The sequence below is a fragment of the Leptidea sinapis genome, chromosome 1 (genome assembly GCF_905404315.1).
Source record: "Leptidea sinapis chromosome 1, ilLepSina1.1, whole genome shotgun sequence".
NCBI lineage: Eukaryota > Metazoa > Arthropoda > Insecta > Lepidoptera > Pieridae > Leptidea > Leptidea sinapis.
In genome coordinates, this window is record NC_066265.1 from 30713465 (window position 1) to 30731351 (window position 17887).

At 33.9% G+C, this 17887-nt stretch overlaps 1 protein-coding gene across 5 annotated transcripts in view; it reads left to right on the forward strand.

Annotated features, from left to right (window-relative positions):
- The first annotated feature begins 455 nt into the window (after positions 1 to 455).
- The window catches only part of LOC126964481 (probable E3 ubiquitin-protein ligase MGRN1), a 28881-nt gene continuing 11449 nt past the window's right edge, over positions 456 to 17887 (forward strand). For all 5 annotated transcript variants that reach the window (XR_007729389.1, XR_007729390.1, XM_050807628.1 and 2 more), the window contains exons 1-8: positions 456 to 709; positions 819 to 937; positions 3437 to 3702; positions 4549 to 4736; positions 5882 to 6036; positions 8934 to 9185; positions 9760 to 9900; positions 14989 to 15147. Coding sequence is in view for 3 of the 5 variants with exons in the window: in XM_050807628.1 (XP_050663585.1) it covers positions 622 to 709; positions 819 to 937; positions 3437 to 3702; positions 4549 to 4736; positions 5882 to 6036; positions 8934 to 9185; positions 9760 to 9900; positions 14989 to 15147 (1368 nt within the window). In the remaining 2 variants the exon portion in view is untranslated. The remainder of the gene's footprint in view (positions 710 to 818; positions 938 to 3436; positions 3703 to 4548; positions 4737 to 5881; positions 6037 to 8933; positions 9186 to 9759; positions 9901 to 14988; positions 15148 to 17887) is intronic.

Below are 17887 nucleotides of genomic sequence, written 5' to 3' on the forward strand. Positions count from 1 at the left end.
AACCACATATTATATATGTAATTTATATGTTTCTGTACCACACATTACATAATAAATATACAAACTGAATGTATTGAATATATAAACTGAATGTGTGATCCCCTTCACTTTGTGGAACTATTCTGATTAATAATAATACCTAATAGTTTTAAGTTATGATAGTAATTATAACAAATACAAATAATCATCAAAATTTAATAACATAAGTGTACAAATTGTACCAAAGTAAATTAATAAATAAATTTCATTTCATTTAAATTATTTGATATTTCATTGCAAATATTATGTAATTAATGTTTTAAACGAAAGATTAGGCGGTATGGTCCTTAGACTACAGCCTACCCTGAATGGGCGAATAAAAAAAATGTTTTTATTTTTTTTACGTGTCATTTATCAGTCGGACGTGTCAAATTGTTAAAGTCAATCTTGATTCATAATCAATATTTATCAATTGTCAAAAGACACTATTCGAATTTCGATTTGACAATTTTTATGAAGCAGGGCCTGAAACTTTGTAATTGTTTATTGACAGTAATGTTATTGTAAATTGCAATGTTCGTATTGTTTTATTTGTAAATGTTTTAGTCTTATTCAAATTGTGTGCTACTTTTTTCTTGCAACATGGGTGCTTTTACAAGCAGACAAAATGCTGGTGTTGAGGAAGCTGACGTAGTTTCCAATCATGCATATAAATATCCTCCAAGATCAGGTAAATAAAATTATGCTCTTGTCACTTGTAACAATGTTGTGAAGATGCTTGTTTGGTGATTTTAATTTAGTGCATGTTTGTATATGGACTAATTCATTAAATCAATCAGGTAACTACTTTGGAAGCCATTTTATTATGGGTGGAGAAAGATTTGACACACCTCAGCCAGAAGCATATTTGTTTGGTGAAAATGCTGATTTGAATTTCCTTGGCAGTAGACCAACACCAGTAAGTTGATTAATTAACACAGCTTTATGATAGTTATCTGAAATTTCTAATAAACGGGTTGTTGTAGAGTTTTATTTCATAGAGTTTGAGGGTCCTGGGACTGGGTCCAGCATCCAAGTAGTATTTGTAACCTTACACCTTCAACATGATTATATTTGACAAACAGAAGTGTTTTTTGTGTGGTATGTTTCATTGAGGTAAATGTATAAAGTTAAATTGGTTTGAATATGACAACAAGTGATCTGTTGCTACAAGGTACAGGAGTGCTAGCTGAAGTATTTAACCTTGAAAGTGAAAGATCCTTTGATTCTGCTATTATAAGAAAAATTTTGCCCCACAAATAGATTTTAAGTTGGAATCAACTGTATGTTAAAGATAAATTAATAATCTCTGGTAAAATTAAATTTATATGCTAAATTGAGAGTGCAAATTGACAAATAACTTAAAGAAAGCAGTTTACCTTTTGGCACAATCAATGCCCACTAGACTCAAACTTGTAATAGTTTATTCCAATTTATTTTTATAAATTTATCTCAATGAACTCATATGAATAGAACCCATTTGACTCAAATTGTTGGATTGGACGCCTTGTACAAGTGTCCTGGGATCATGTGTTTACACTTTTTATTTATTTATTTAATTCAGAGAGATCTCCATATATATTAGTAACAATATTTCTTATGTACTACATTCATATTATTAGTGGAATATATTTATAAACCTAGAGCTAACTGTATCCAGTGTTTCTGAATGGAACAGTCAGCTCTGGCAGAAATCATCTTTAGGATGCTGTTACTGCTGACACGAAGACGCTGCAACATGGAAACCACTTTTTTTCACATTATGGCATGGAAACCATCCACAGATGCCTCAGCAAACATTCCAGAAGTGCTACAACGCCATGGTAGCCCCAACAGCCTCCTAAACACACTAACTATACAAGTAGCTTTGTGATCTGATACCTCCAAGCTTTAAATCCATTGATTACCAAGCTATTTTAGTGTGAGAATTTTATGTGTGCTAAAGTGTATCTATGTGTATTATTTTACATGTAGCAAAATAATGCTAATAGTTAGGATGATTTCAATAAATATATCTGAAAGCTATTGAAACAAGTGACCATGCATAAATTATTCATATTATGATTTTTTTACACATGATAGAAAGTTGAAATGCCATTATATTGTAGGATAAATGAGTTTTTTCAATGGTTTTATTTATTAGTGAATAAACTATTAAAGTTTTATAAATTTATATATAGTTCTTTCTAAAACAAAATATACAAGCTTTCATAGTAATAATTTGAGATATTCAATCCAAAAGGCTAAGAAGAATCCCAAGAATGAAATGTGAGATTGCTTTTTATATGTTTTAAAATGTAACTATGCTATATTTGGACAAGATAACTACTGAAATATATCTTGTGATAGTTTTTCAAGTAAGACTGAATTCTCTGCACCCTTTTTCTGTTAACTTTTGTATGACAACATCCCATTTTGTCCTTTCTTATATGTACAGAATTTAACAAACTGTTATTAGCGTTCTACATGTCGCATATAATAATGTGTTCAGGAGGCTGTTAGGGCTGCCGTGGTGTTGTAGCTCTTCTGGAATGTTTGCTGAGGCATGTGTGGACGGCTTCCATGCCATAATGCACAAAAAAGCGGTCTCCATGTTGCAGCGTCTACATGTAAGCAGTAACAGCATCCTAAAGATGATTGCTGCCAGAGCTGACTGTTCCTTCCAGAAACACTGAATACAGTTAGCTCTAGGTTTATAAATATATTTCACTAATAATATTAACGTAGTTCATAATAAATATTGTTACTAATACATTTATAGAGATGTCTCTGAATTAAATAAATAAATAAAAAAAAATTCTATTGTAGAAAATAGCAATTCCTAATAACAAAATAAGGCGAGAAATTGAAGGAGTCGTATACATTTTGCTGTTGGGCCATATGTATCAGTGGTGTCATGTTATGTACCTCGAATTGGTACATTATTTACCTGTTATACTAAGAGTTAATGAGAATTATTGTCATGATATTAATTGCCACTATTATAAGTCAATATTTACAGCTTGACAAAAAGCAAGCAAAGTGATGCAACAAAATACATTTTTAAGCCTCAACCTAAGAGTTGTACATAGCATACAAGATTTTATCAACAATATGTCACTTGAATAGTTGGCTCAGTTGGTAAGAGCGCTCGCACGCAACACAAGAGGTTGCGGGTTTGAGTCGCATATAGTTCACAAAATTTTGTTTTCAAATTTTATTTGTGAAATAAATTTAATCCCAGAAGTGAAGGTTATCACTCTGAAACATAAATTGTTTAAAAACTTTGTTTGTTAAAAACTTTTTATCTTTCTTTCTTTTGTAGAAAAGTAAATATAATAAATTAAATGATTTAAAAAGTGATAGTACAGTTGATGACCATCAGCATACACTGTAAATAAATAATCTCTTATCTAAAAATTTGTAAAATATGTTTCAGTTTCCATACCCACCACCACAAAACAATGAGCCTACAAAAACATTGCGGAGTCTCATCAACATACGCAAAGAATCACTAAGATTTGTCAGATGTCCTGAGCCAGTTGGCAAGTTAAGTGAAAATAAGATTGGTGATGGACAAATTAAGGCAACTGAGAATGGAAAGGGCACATATTACAATATGGAGTTCACATTTGACTGTGACGTAAGATGTGCTATTACTATATACTATTTTTGCACTGAAGAGGTCACTCCCACTGGTATTGTGTAAGTTTTAGAATTTTGGATGATCTATTTTTTTTTTCGATTTTTTTAGCTGCCACGACATTAGTCTGTTCATAATAAAAAAAAACATTCTTAGATGACCTCTACTAGGCGAAAGGAATATGCCTACCAAATTTCAAGTCTCTATGGTCTATGCCTTGTGGTTCCAGAGTAATAGTGATGAGTCAAAACATAGGTGTTAATCTCTTATATGTAAATATATAGATAGATTTAATGTATTTTTTATCTTACTATATATAAATTATGTGACACATTGTTTGTCCGTGATGGAGTCCTAAACTAATGAACGAATTTTAATGTGGATTACTTCATGGAGTGTAATTTAGTTCAACTTGAGAGATAGGATAGTTTTTATTTCGATTTGGGACCCATAATTATTTTTACTTTCAATATTTATTTTGTATGGACATATTTTCTATGAGAAAATTTATTGACAGTTTTGACAGTTCTGCCGTGACACAATTTCATTATAACAACAATTCTTGATGTTATGAAATATTATTGACAATTCATAAAAAACAGTATTTTATTTATTATGTACAGAGCAACGTCTGTTGAGTCAGCTAGTATTTATATATTTTTTACTTTCACATGATAAGTTGTAATGTAATTTAGGATTCTGAAGGTAGTTATATTTTTTACGGATAAAAGTGGTGTAACTAGCAGATGACAGCTTATTTGGAACCTGATAACAATGATTATGTTCCGAGTAAAGTGTAGCATAATGCCATACAACCCTGATCACATACAACTGAGTCCGTCACACAGACTTGAAGATGTCTGATGAGTCTGTCATTAAACCCTGTATTATAAATGTTTTTTGTTCAGGTATTATCCACGGGATCCTTCAATGACATCACAAACTTATCACTATAAGAAAGGTGCCAATCAACAATTCTGCCAAATCTCCCATGTGTTTGATCCTTCCAAATACCCTGAAGAGGATCTTGTATACAGTGCTGATAGAGAGATCATTCCAGTTGCCATTTACTGTGTGGTTGATGAAGGACAAGATGGTAAGTGTACATAGGTACCATATTGTTTGTATCATCATCATCATAATTTCAGCCGGAAGATGTCCAATGCTGAACAAAGGCCTTCCCCACATGATCGCCATGACAATCGGTCCTGTGCTGCCCTCATCCAAGCTATTCCTGTGATCTTAACCAGATCATCAGTCTCTCTTGTGGGGACCTACCAACACTATGTTTTCCGGTGTGTGGTCGCTATTCGATGACTTTACTGCCCGGAAGGCCATCTGTCTGTCAAGGGCACATAGCACTGCCACTTCAGTTTCGAAACCATTTGGGCTATGTCTGTTACTTTGGTTGTCCTACAGATCTCATTTCTGATATTGCTTGTGAATGAGAGTGATGACCATTTATGAATTATTTCAAATTAAATTGAAACAATTTTGCCAGATTTATTTATGTAAGAGGCGGACAAACGATCATATATACTTGTGTCACCTGATGGTATGTGATCACCATAGCCTATACCCTGTTTTAACACCAAACAAATCACAAAAGTATTGCGACCACAAGGGCTTGACTAACTGTATTGAATTTGATAACCTAAAGCAAACAGGTGAGCGCACTTACCTGTATAAATACAACTGGACAGGCTGTTCCATATGTTTGACAGTAAATTTTTTGTGCCTATTTGAAGCGCCACTCGTGAGCGTTCAGAGAATTAATTTTGACGTATAATACAAATGGCTGCGAAGGAACGTAAAACACTTGAAGTATTTTTACATTTTGAATTAATTTCATTCGTTTTCCGTGCTATTTATACTTCAAGAATCAACGTAATAAAGTACACATTTTTTTTTCTAAAGTTTCCCACCATCTATCGATGTTTGCTGAGGTATTTATCACTAGTTTTAGTACCGCAGACTCTCGCTACATGGCCAACAGCGCCCAAAATGGCGAATATCAAACAGGCACAAAAGCACTTTGACAGCCGCCAGTCGAGTGGTATAGGTCTGTGGGTGATAGTCAAACAGTTTTCAATCTTACGCCACCGACATTTTTAATTTTGTTTTTTCAGGATTATTCTATACTCTAACATCACCATAAGAGCACCAGCATTTACAAAAATAATAATAAATTTTGTATGATTTATATAATTGGCAATGAAACTAAATTGTTTTTTTTTTTAGAAATACGACAATCTCATACAACAATAGCTATTGTGGAAAAACACTCAGACGGGATGTATGTCTTGAAAGCACTCAAGCAAAAGTTGTTTGTGGATGGCCTATGCTATCTGCTACAAGAAATATACGGTATCGAAAATAAAAATCTTGATACTAAGGTAAAATACATTTTATATATATTTGAAAAAAAAAAATCATTCAAAATATATTTATTTCAATTATTGTTTAACTTTGTACGTATTTTTCAAAAAGATCACGTAAGTTTATTTTTGTGTGAAACATCTATAGGCGGAGGGTATACCTGATTGTTGGCGTGGCGATACAGGCCGTGGCGACGCTTCGCCACGCTATATTATGATGGAATATTTGTTTGGTGGTACTTGTTACCGCCATCTATACGTATTACGTAGTACTTTCTCTTGTGGTAACTTCGAATTTCAAAAGTTTTGTTTATTGTGGTAAAACAGAACTTACATAATTATTTTAACAATGTAATACTAACCTGAGTTTTACGTAAAAAAGTAAGTAATATTTTTAACGGTCAAATATGTCTGATAGCGATAATAATACAGAAAGTGAAAGTGTGCAGCCTCCTGCAAAGAAAGCAAAATCGCACTTTGATACAATACCAAGTCATCAGTAAGTAAATTGTATTTTTATAATTCAAGTGTGCATTTGCCTGCACTAAGAACGTGTATATTTTGTAAATTTATAGTAATTGTATAATCTACTCTCTTGGTAGATCATAATTTACACAATTTCTGTTGTATATAGTATTGAATTAAAAAAAAAAATATATAAAGAAAATAAATGTAGGTATATTAAATAAACTGTCATAATTTTCTGGAGAAAATTCGTTATATTGTATTTTTTTATCATGCCATATTTAGTTCGTGCCATAATCTGTACTTTTGTGCCTATTACTTGTACAAAATAAATTCGATGTTTCACATCTGCCAGGCGTCCCGTGACGGCTCACAAATTTTATTTTAGGTAGACGAGCACAAGTTCAAATATTTTTACTAAACATTTGAATATAATGAATAATTATAGGTATTATAATTTATATATTATCGGCAGCGTTGCCCCATAGACAGGAGCGCGTATTCCTTTTCTAGCAAGGTAGGCACTGTAGATACAAGTACCTACCCCAATATTATAATATTTAGGTATCGCACACATAACGCGAAGAGGTTGAAATTGTGATTTAGGTACTCTCGACATGTCAATTTTGTGGTTTAAAAGAAAGTAAGCTAAAACTTACTGGGTGGATGTTCATTAGAAATTTTGTTATAGAAAAATGGAACTAAAACTAGTGGTATATATTAGCTTAGGTTCTTATTAAGGTAGGCATTGCCTCTATGCTTATATAGAAGGCACTCCCCTGCCCATAGCAATATACCATAGGATATAACATTATGGAAATAACTAAAGTAAACTAGTCGTGCCATGTCTATATATCAGTTAATTTTGTCTTATCTTTTAAATAAAACACTTTTAAAGGATTAAAACGCGTGTAATTGTAACGGTTTTACATTAGATGATCCCCTGTTAGGATTAGGTGTTAGTCCCCCTGAAAACGAGATCTGGAAAGGTCTTGAAACGTCGGGTTAACTAAAATAAAAAAATGTAACTTTTTACGCAAACATCTAATGTAAAACCGTTACAATTACACGCGTTTTAATCCTTTAAAAGTGTGTTATTTAAATGTGTAACACTCGCGTTAATGAAAGAAAATACTTTGTCTTATCTTTTAACCGCTGTTGTTGTTTGCTGCAGAACTAAGACTGTTCGCCAGTTCTTCATGGGGGCCCATTGTAATTTAGTTTCGTGTGCCCATTCTTCTCAGGTCTGAGGCATAAGGCATTCAATAAGTGATGTCACATCCTATCTATCTATCTTCTATATATATAAAAATGAATTGCTGTTCGTTAGTCTCGCTAAAACTCGAGAACGGCTGGACCAATTTGGCAAATTTAGGTCTTGAATTATTTGTGGAAGTCCAGGGAAGGTTTAAAAGGTGAATAAATATGAAAGTATTCGGAATTAAATAAAAACAACAATTTTGTTTTTCCTTTGATGTGTCCCCCGTCGTCCGATATTTGTTTTGTATGGACATATTTTCTATGAGAGAATTTATTGACGCACGGTTTGACATTTCTGCTGTGAAACAATTTCATAACAACAACAGAAATATTATTGACAAATTAAAAAAAACATTATTTTATTTATTATATACAGAACAACTTCTGTCGGGTCAACTAGTTTTGAATAAAAATATTTGAATTTGAAAAAAAAAACTTCACTTAGTTTCTTGTGTTCTTCTAATTGTGATACTGTTTTAAAAAATAAAAATTTCATCAATATTTTATGTCATATATTTTATATCATATATCAGTTACACTTCCAGCGGAGCTAATTTCGCAGTGTGCATTTTTATATAAAACATTCGGAATTCGTACTGTGCATAAACCCCACATATCCAGATGGTGAGAATTATATCTTAATAATGAAATAATTATATGGGTTGCCTAATATTATTAATTAATTATATAAAACAAGCTGTTACCCGCGACTTCTTCCGCATTTATTGATGTAACCATATTGGTGTTCCAATTCAATTCCAGATGAATATTATATACAAAACAATCTAATATCGTCAAGGCAGCGTTTGTACATTTTCATTCGACCGGTTTCTCTCTGATTTACTATGCGACTCCGACTTCACAAAAGTATTAATTTTTCGGGTGAATATGTAACCTATCAGACTCACTAATAATGAGGTTTTCTGTTGGTAACAGAATTTTCAAAATCGGTTGAAGAGATCCAGAGATTACCCCCTTCTTCTTCTTCTTCGTCGTTTCACTCTTGACAGCGGTCGTGATCATCACGAACTGAAATCTTTTGGGGCAGATGTGATTTGCCCCACGAGGATTCGCCACTTATCCCTGCTGGCCGACAGTCTGGTGCACTTGTTCAATGGATTACCCCTTACAACCTCACAAACATATAACTCTTTAGAATATTAGTACTTATAGATTAAATTTATTTACAGCCAACTTCTGATGAGGAAACAGAAGACGGTGGACTGGAATGTGTGATATGCATGTGCGACGTGCGAGATACGCTTATCTTGCCGTGCCGGCACCTCTGTCTGTGCAACTCTTGCGCCGACTCTCTGCGATACCAGGCCAACAACTGTCCCATCTGCCGGGCTCCGTTCAGAGCGCTGTTGCAGATCAGAGCGCTGCAGAAAATCACGTCGCCCAATGTCGCACCTCTCGCACATTCCACTAATCCACCTGATGTAAGTACTCCTGTCACCAGACATGTGTCACTCTGCGCTTTAAATACGAAAACACACCTAGAGGCGCGCGGAAACCTGGTGGTAGTATGCGGTCGGTTGTCAATAGCTCCGAATGCTTTGACCTACTTATTTGATGACACGGATTTTTTTTTGATGAGCGAACATCTAGATTTTTATTATTATTTTTTTTATTTTCATGAAAATAAGCCACGAGACGAGCAGGACGTTCAGTTGATGGTAACTGATACGTCTTTCCTATTACAATGCAGCTCCACTCAGGATTCTTGAAAAACCCAAATATTCTGAGCGGTGCTACAACTGCGTTCGTCACCTTGAGTCATAAGATGTTAAGTCTCATTTTCCCAGTAATTCCACTAACTACGGCGCCCTTCAGACCGACACACAGTAATGCTTACACACTACTGCTTCACGGAAGAAATAGGCGCCGTTGTGATACCCCTAAATCTAGCCGGAATCCTGTGCAAAGGAGCCTCCGACACATTACGTCTTTATCGACATTTAACGAGCGACATTTTCAACAAATGAACTGTAATAGAGTGTGTCGCGTCACCAGGGCAGCATGGAGAACATCCCGGCGGGCTACGAGCCGGTGTCGCTGATCGAGGCTCTGAACGGTCCGCGCCGCTCGTCCCCCGCGACCCTCGCCCCCCTCGCGCCCGTTCTCTCCAGTCCCAACACAGACACTCTCTCACAGGTAATCATACCAACTGTCTTGACTCACCTTACTCATTTCTCCATTACGCTTACTAAGGCTTGTCCACACACAAATAGCAACGGCGAATCCACACTTTGTTCGTTCGTTACCATTATTTCGCAATCGTTCGTTGTCTGTGGACCCGGAACACTGACCTCTACTATATACCACTGGACTAGCGGCTTTTGTGCCTGTTCGATATTCGCCAATGTGGCGCTGTTGGTCATGTAGCGAGAGTCTGCAGTACTAAAACTAGTGAAAACAACCTCAGCAAACATCGATAGATGGTGGGAAACTAATTAGAAAAAAAATGTGTACTTTATTACGTTGATTCTTGAAGTATAAATAACACGGAAAACTAATGCAATTAATTCAAAATGCAAAAATACTTCAGAGTACGTTCCTTCGCAGCCATTTGTATTATACATGAAAATTAGTACTCTGGACGCTCGCGTGTGGCGCTTCAAATAGGCGCAAAAATTTTGCTGTCAAACATAGGGAACAGCCTGTCCAGTAGTATTTATACAGGTCAATGACCCGGAATATTAACACTAACCTAACAAATAGCTAACTATAAATCTTTAATAATGTATATATAAAATTAATATAAGTAACTTGTTAAATATTTTTTAATCGTTATTAATATAATGCTTTCATTATACCTTTATTTATTTACAGTGTGTCTGGATTGATGTATCAATCTGTACTCAATAATCTTGTGTTTTTTTATTTATTTATATAATTTTTTGACTTGTGTAAGGAATTGAGTATTTGTCCTAAGTTGCGTGATTGAAATAATTTGTTAAACGATGGAACTGATGAACTGGTGGTAAAAGTTACTATAACATAAATGACTTTCTTAATGATACCACAGATTGGGAATGGAGTGACCGCCCTCAGGCTATTAAATAATAAGTTTAATTGTACAATATTACTTTGTAAACATATTTATTCGATGAAAAAAAAAGCCCGCTGAGTTTGTTGCGCCAATTCTTCTCAGGTCTGAGGCATTCATTTTGGAATGGGTGGTAGTTTTTTGACTTTCAATAAGTGGTGTCACATCCTATTTTGAATAAAAATATTTGAATTTGAAACTTAATTTAATATATTTTCTAAATGAATAAATTGATTTCGATTTTTTATTTAAACTGAACTGAAATTTACTCAAAGTACTTTTTTCAGCACAACTCATATTGCCTTAGAATAATTATTAATGTGTAGTATAAGTTTATAAAATTAAAATGTTGCTCTATATGTATCTCTATATAAAATTTATACTTATCAATGTGTACTAATAAAACTATGTGATTAAATTGTTTTAAGTATAGTGTTTCTATGACATTAGACTCAGAATAGGTAAATTAGCGTATAGACTACCTTACAGACCGATAGCGCGTAACCAATATTGATTTTTCAATGTAATTTAATATTCAAAATACTATGTAGCTTATTCGAAGTGTGACTGACTGTTTACGACTTATGAATCAAAACCGGTTACACTAACAATAGATTCGCTTTCCATTTCTATCTCGCTGTAATTGCCTTAGAGATTTTATTTTCTCTGACACGTTTCGTTTTTCGCTAGTGTATTGTAAGTCTATAGTTCAAATTCAAATATTTTTATTCAAAATAGGATGCGACATCACTTATTGAAAGTCAAAAAATTATCATCCATTCCAAAATGAATGCCTTAGACCTAAGAAGAATGGGCGCAACAAACTCAGCGGGCTTTTTTTTTCATTGAATAAATATGTTTACAAAGTAATATTGTACAATTAAACTTATTATTTAATAGCCTGGGGGCGGTCATTCCATTCCCAATATGTGGTATCATTAAGAAAGTAATTTATGTTATAGTAACCTTTACCACACAAACGTTTTTTAACAATTCTTTCTAGTGTGAACAGTCAGCGATGAACTATGAATATGTCTCTTGTATTCATACGAGAAGATCTCGTATGAATACAAGATATAAGAATATAATATAAGAATATTATCTGTTCTACGTTTCTTGAGAAAGAAAAAAAGATTGTGTGGTTTTATGAAACCACGGTAAAAGTGAAACATTTTTTCACATTATAGACATTTTCAACTAAAAATTTTTGAGATAATATTCCATTAAGGGTATAAAAATCGTTTCATCAATCTTAATTTTATATTTAAAAACAAACAAAATAGCGTGGTGCACTGGCACAAATGAGTAATACTCTATACACTACATGGTCAGCTGCTGCGAACTATAGGCACCGCCCGACCGTCAAGCGATATGCAACACACAGACGAAAAAGTTTGAGGCGATGTAATAAAAGTTTCACTTTAAAAAAGTAATAAGAAAGAAGAAAGACATTTTTTTTATTTGAAACGTATAAGTAAGTAGTTTTATACAAAGACATAACATAAAAAATAAATATAAACCTAAGATTGATAAACAAGTAAAAAACAAAAAGACATTTCTATTATTTATATACGATTCAAAAAATGGTCCCAACTCAGCATGTTGCTGGTTTGAAAACCAACGCTGGTCTTCCGTTGGGCCATTTTGTGACTTCACGAAAAATTTTTATATATAAATTAAAAGCAAAACTTTTTACTGGTAGGAAACTAAAAGTAACGTGGTATAAAAACTAAATCTTATAAACTTACATAAGGTTAACTAATTTAAAATTAATTTTTTAAGTGTTTCGATCTGATTATAATTAACGATGGGCAATGAATGAGTTAGAACGTTCTACTTGTATACTCAGTGGCCGCATGTAAATAAATAGATAATTTCTGTTCGTTGCTTGTTACGTCAACTGTCAATTACTCTTTATCCCAAAAAAAAAAACTAAAAAATGCAAATGTATAACAATCAACATTATAGCTGTTCATAAAACTGCTAACAGCCAAGTATAAATAACTGACAACTGCCTAAATTATATATTTAAAGATCTAATTAGAATTGAGAGTTTATGTTTTGAATTGAAAAGATAACGGAGAAAACAATATTTGGTGACTATTATTGTAAATTGTAATAAGTAAAAATATATTAGGTAAAATACTTTTATAAAGTACTGGTGTATGTAATAGTCGATTTCTGGCTGGTGTTGGGAGAAGCACTTAAAAATAATGTTCCTGCGATACTTGTACTGCAAGAACGCATGTGTAAAAACTGGTAAAGTTTAAACTTGTTTGCCTTTTATTGTAAATGCTATACTTTGTACATTATCATGCTTGCTATTTCATCTCCTCCACTAACAGGACTAGACACGATCTGCGTCGTCACTTCCGTCAAGCTCCGCATATTAATCCTGTCCGATAGAGGGACTACCAAAGAGCGGATGGGTTACTCTGCTCTTTGGGAGTCCGGCTTTAGGACGGTATTCCTTTGCTTCTGGGCCTTTGAATCTCCTGCCATCTATATTGTATGTATTTATTTTAAGGTGTTCAATTAATTGATATTATTAATTTAATGTATTTATTGAATTCATTGTTTGATTTTAATAGTTTGATGCTGTTTCTATGTTATTCCTAATATTTCTAGCATTATCAAGAAATGTGGTGCACGATTCTCAAACCTGAATTAAAAATCTACAACTGTATGTTACCTGGAAGAGATCGCTCATCGATAAGGTCGCTTAATTGTGCTAAATAACTGTTGTATACAAATTGTAACTTTATGTATTTTTAGCGCAATAGTTTCATTCTTCAGCTTGTGGTGGAGGTATCGTTCAGTTTGAAACTATCAACACGTTTTACAATTAAGCATAATATTGTTCAATAGCGAATATGCATATTTCTATTCGATAGCTTAAAACGCTTCCTGCGCTGACACAAAGTATGCTATTATAATTGTTATCATGTACTGTGACGTCATAGTTCATACTAACTAACAAACATGTGAAGTAGTGACGTTTGAATTTTGTTTTTCTGTTTCATACTTTTACGTCAAATTCGATCTATCTTAATTCAAATCACTTCCTTTTCATGCATATACTTGAATCTCTCAGATTTTATAACGTTTTATTACAGATGATTTAACATTAAAAAAAAAAACAAATTTAGGCATAATACAAAAATAATAAAGTTTATTTATAAATATTTGGCTCTCATAAATTCAATTAAAGAGGAAAGAATAAAGTGTACGTGCCGTGTAATTGCTAAGGATAAGAGCTTTACAGGTTTTGGTATTCACGTTTACAATAAATTACCAGACAGTATACTAGGACTCACTTAGCACAGAATGAGAAATATAGTAAAGCTTCTTTGATAAAGAAGGCCTACTATATAGAAGGTATAGTAGATTAGACGACCTGTATAGCCGAGTGATTAGCGATCCTACCTACTAAGCTAGAGGTCCCGGGTTCGAATCCCGGTAGGTGCAAGCATTTTTATGATGAATATGGAAGTTTGTTTCCGAGTCATGGATGTTTAAATGTATTCATGTATGTTTATATGACTTTATGTATGTTATATATATCATTGTCTTGTAACCCATAATACAGGCTATATATGCTTAACTTGGGGCAAGATAATTTGTGTAAAAAGTGTGTCAGTATTATTATTATACAGAAAATAGTATGTATGTTTAGGGTCTGGTTTTGCGCAGGCCAACTAAATTTGAATAGTATATATTAGTATTATTACTATGATTTAAAAGATGGACTGAGAGTTTCTTATCAGTTAACTAATGTAGCTTCGGTGTAAAGAACTTTATTTCTCATACGTCGGTCGTCATTTAAATGAGAACATAAAATCAGTGAATGTGAGGGGAATTTGCTAATTGCTGCTTTCCATGAACGCGGTGGTCCAATTTACAAGATACGGTTTATTGTTATTATATTAATAAGATGTTTTTATTCATAGGTTTGTATATGATAAAGCACCCTGTTTTTAAAGATGTTGACTAAAGTCGCTACTAATGAAGCTATTTCTTCATTACGTTTACCGAGTGTTAGTACAATATGTTATGTTATTGTCACTCCCTATGGCAAATAAATATATTTATATTCTATCATATTCCCCTACATATGTTTATAAACAAAACGTGTCTCCAGCTCCAGGAGTAAAATCCAGAATACGGGCTTAATAGTTGTGCTGTGATTGTAGCAAGCTGCAGAAGTGTTGAACCGGTCTGGCGTGGAGCGTAGTTCCTCCACCAGTCTGGTGAGCCGCCGTAGCGTGGCAAGAGACGAGCGGGACACCAGAGACACGCGCCGCGAACGACTGTCCTCCCACCCTCTCGCTCAGACACAGCTCGCACCAGAGGTAATTACCGTACCGCACCGTAACCTTCGAATTATTTGATGGTAACTTAATTTATTGAAGTAGGCGTTACTTTGCGGAAATCCATAATTTCCAAATGATTTGAGTTTTATTTAGTGTTAATTCCGCCAATATCTGACGTTAAACAATTCGACACGTGTTTCGCCTCTACACGAGGCATCCTCAGGACGTGCTGTCTCGCCAAAATCTGGCACGAGACTGAATCAAATGAGCCGGAAGCCGCTCTTTTATACTCTCGTCCCATGAAATGACGCGCTGTGATTGGTCGGCTGTTGTGACGTATTACCACCGGAAGAGATACGTAACAAAGGTGATGGGACTAAATTTGTTTGTCCATTCAACAATGTAAACATGTTATTGTTGCGTTGTATTAGTCTGTGCGGTAAATGTTAGTATAACAAAAAGGACTTTCTTAATGATGCCACAGATTGGGAATGGAGCGACCGCCCTCAGGCTATTAAATAATAAGTTTAATTGTACAATATTACTTTGTAAACATATTTTTTGATGAAAAAAAGCCCACTGAGTTCTGAGGCATTCTTTTTGGAATGGGTGGTAGTTTTTTTTTCTTTCAATAAGTGATGTCACATCCTATTTTGAATAAAAATACATGTTTGAATTTGATGCCGTAACTTTGAGTTAATTTACGTTCATTTTCTAAGAGTGCGAGATTGGTATAGTGTAAGGTTACACGAAGAAAAAGTGCAGAAAGACGAATACCATAGTAACATGGTATAATAACACGATGGCCTATGACTATGTATATATGTCATATTGACAGCTCGACATTTCATCACTATTGTCGTGTCGCTCACACCTATAGCGATGTTTCACTCGAAAATAGTTTTGAGAACAGTCATTGCAATTGATGACGTATTCAATTCAAATTCAAATATTTTTAGTCAAAATAGGATTTAAAATCACTTATTGAACGTCATAAACTACCACCCATTCAAAAGAGACTGCCTCAGACCTGAGAAGAATGGGCGCAAGAAACTCAGCGGGCTTTTTTTTAAATATAAAATATGGATTACAATGTAATATCGTATAATAACCAATAAGCGCCGGATCACAAACACTTGACTTTGTGAATGAATATATATGCCTAGGAAAGCTAATATCCTTCAATGAAATAAGTCATGAAGAGGAAATAAACCGACGAATAAATCTAGCCTGGAAAAAATATTGGAGCCAGAAGGAAATTTTAAAAGGAAACTACAGCTTAGAATTAAAAAAAACGGTAATGGAAACCTGTTTTCATCCAACTTTGTTATATGGCTGCCAAACATGGGTGTTTACGAAGAAAATACAACACTTAATTAGGACATGTCAGCGCGGAATGAAAAGAAGCATGCTTAAATTAAGAAAAATGAATAAGATACATAGCCAGAAGTAAGGAAGAAAACAAAACTAACTGATGCCTTAAATCAAGCATTAAAATTAAAGTGGCAATGGGCCGGACACATTTCCAGACTAACAGACGCTAGATGGACCATTCAGACCACAACATGGAAGGGACCTGTAGGAAAGAGAAATGTGGGCAGACCACATAAAAGGTGGACCGATGAGATTAGAGAGATTCGCGGAACTAACTGGCTCGAAAAAGGAAAAAATAGAAAGGAATGGAGGAGGCCTTTACCCAACTGGGATCCATTTAAAAATAATCAAGAAAACTAACATAGTGCATGCATTATAACTTACTAACAAAAGAGTTAATAATAAAATAATCATGTTTGTCGACTAACCGCACTAACATACTAACACTAAAATGTAGAAATCAAATGGAAAATCATTAATAAAGGCTTTATTATTATTATTATTATTATTATCGTATAATAAACATTTATAATTAAAGAGCCTGATTCGTTTATGCTATAATAACCTTTCCCACACAAACGTTTTTTAACAATTATTTTAAATTTCGTAACACATTTGATTTGTACATTTTCTGGAATCATATTGTAGGAGCATATACATCGCCCAACATAAGACTTACTAACTCGACCCAACCGAGTAGTAGGCATAACAAGTTTATATTTGGTCCTCGTGTTAACATTATGAATGTCACAGTTTCTAGAAAATTCCTCAACATGCTTATGAACATACAGAACATTATCAAAAATGTATTGAGAAGCAGCAGTCAAAATGTTTATTTCTTTAAATTTTTCTCTTAATGATTCTTTAGGACCTAGGTTATAAATCGCGCGAATAGCCCTCTTCTGCAGCACAAATATGGTATTAATATCGGCCGCACTGCCCCATAACAATATACCATAGGACATAGTACTATGAAAATAACTAAAGTATACTAATCTCGCCGTATCTATGTCAGTTAACCGTATGCTTAGGGCCATTCACGTGATCCAGCTGTCACGGGAAGAGAATACCAGGCGGAGTATATTATTATACCATGGTTAGTAACATGTATCACGAATTAAGGAATACATACATATATAATTGTATGCGTTATGCCCCAGAATGTTAGCAAGGTAGAACAAAAATAGAATAAAAAGTTATCGATGTACTTAAATGTTAACCGTTTACACTGTTTTACGGTTTACCAAGCCTTTGAGTCTGTTTGAATAAATCGAGCACCGACAAAACTAATAATCAGCCTAGCGAAACTAAAAAAATTTTTGTATAAAACGTGCAGTCATTGAAATACAACAAAATTTTATGAAGGATGCGGGATTCGAACCCACGACCTCCGGCGTTCCGTGCC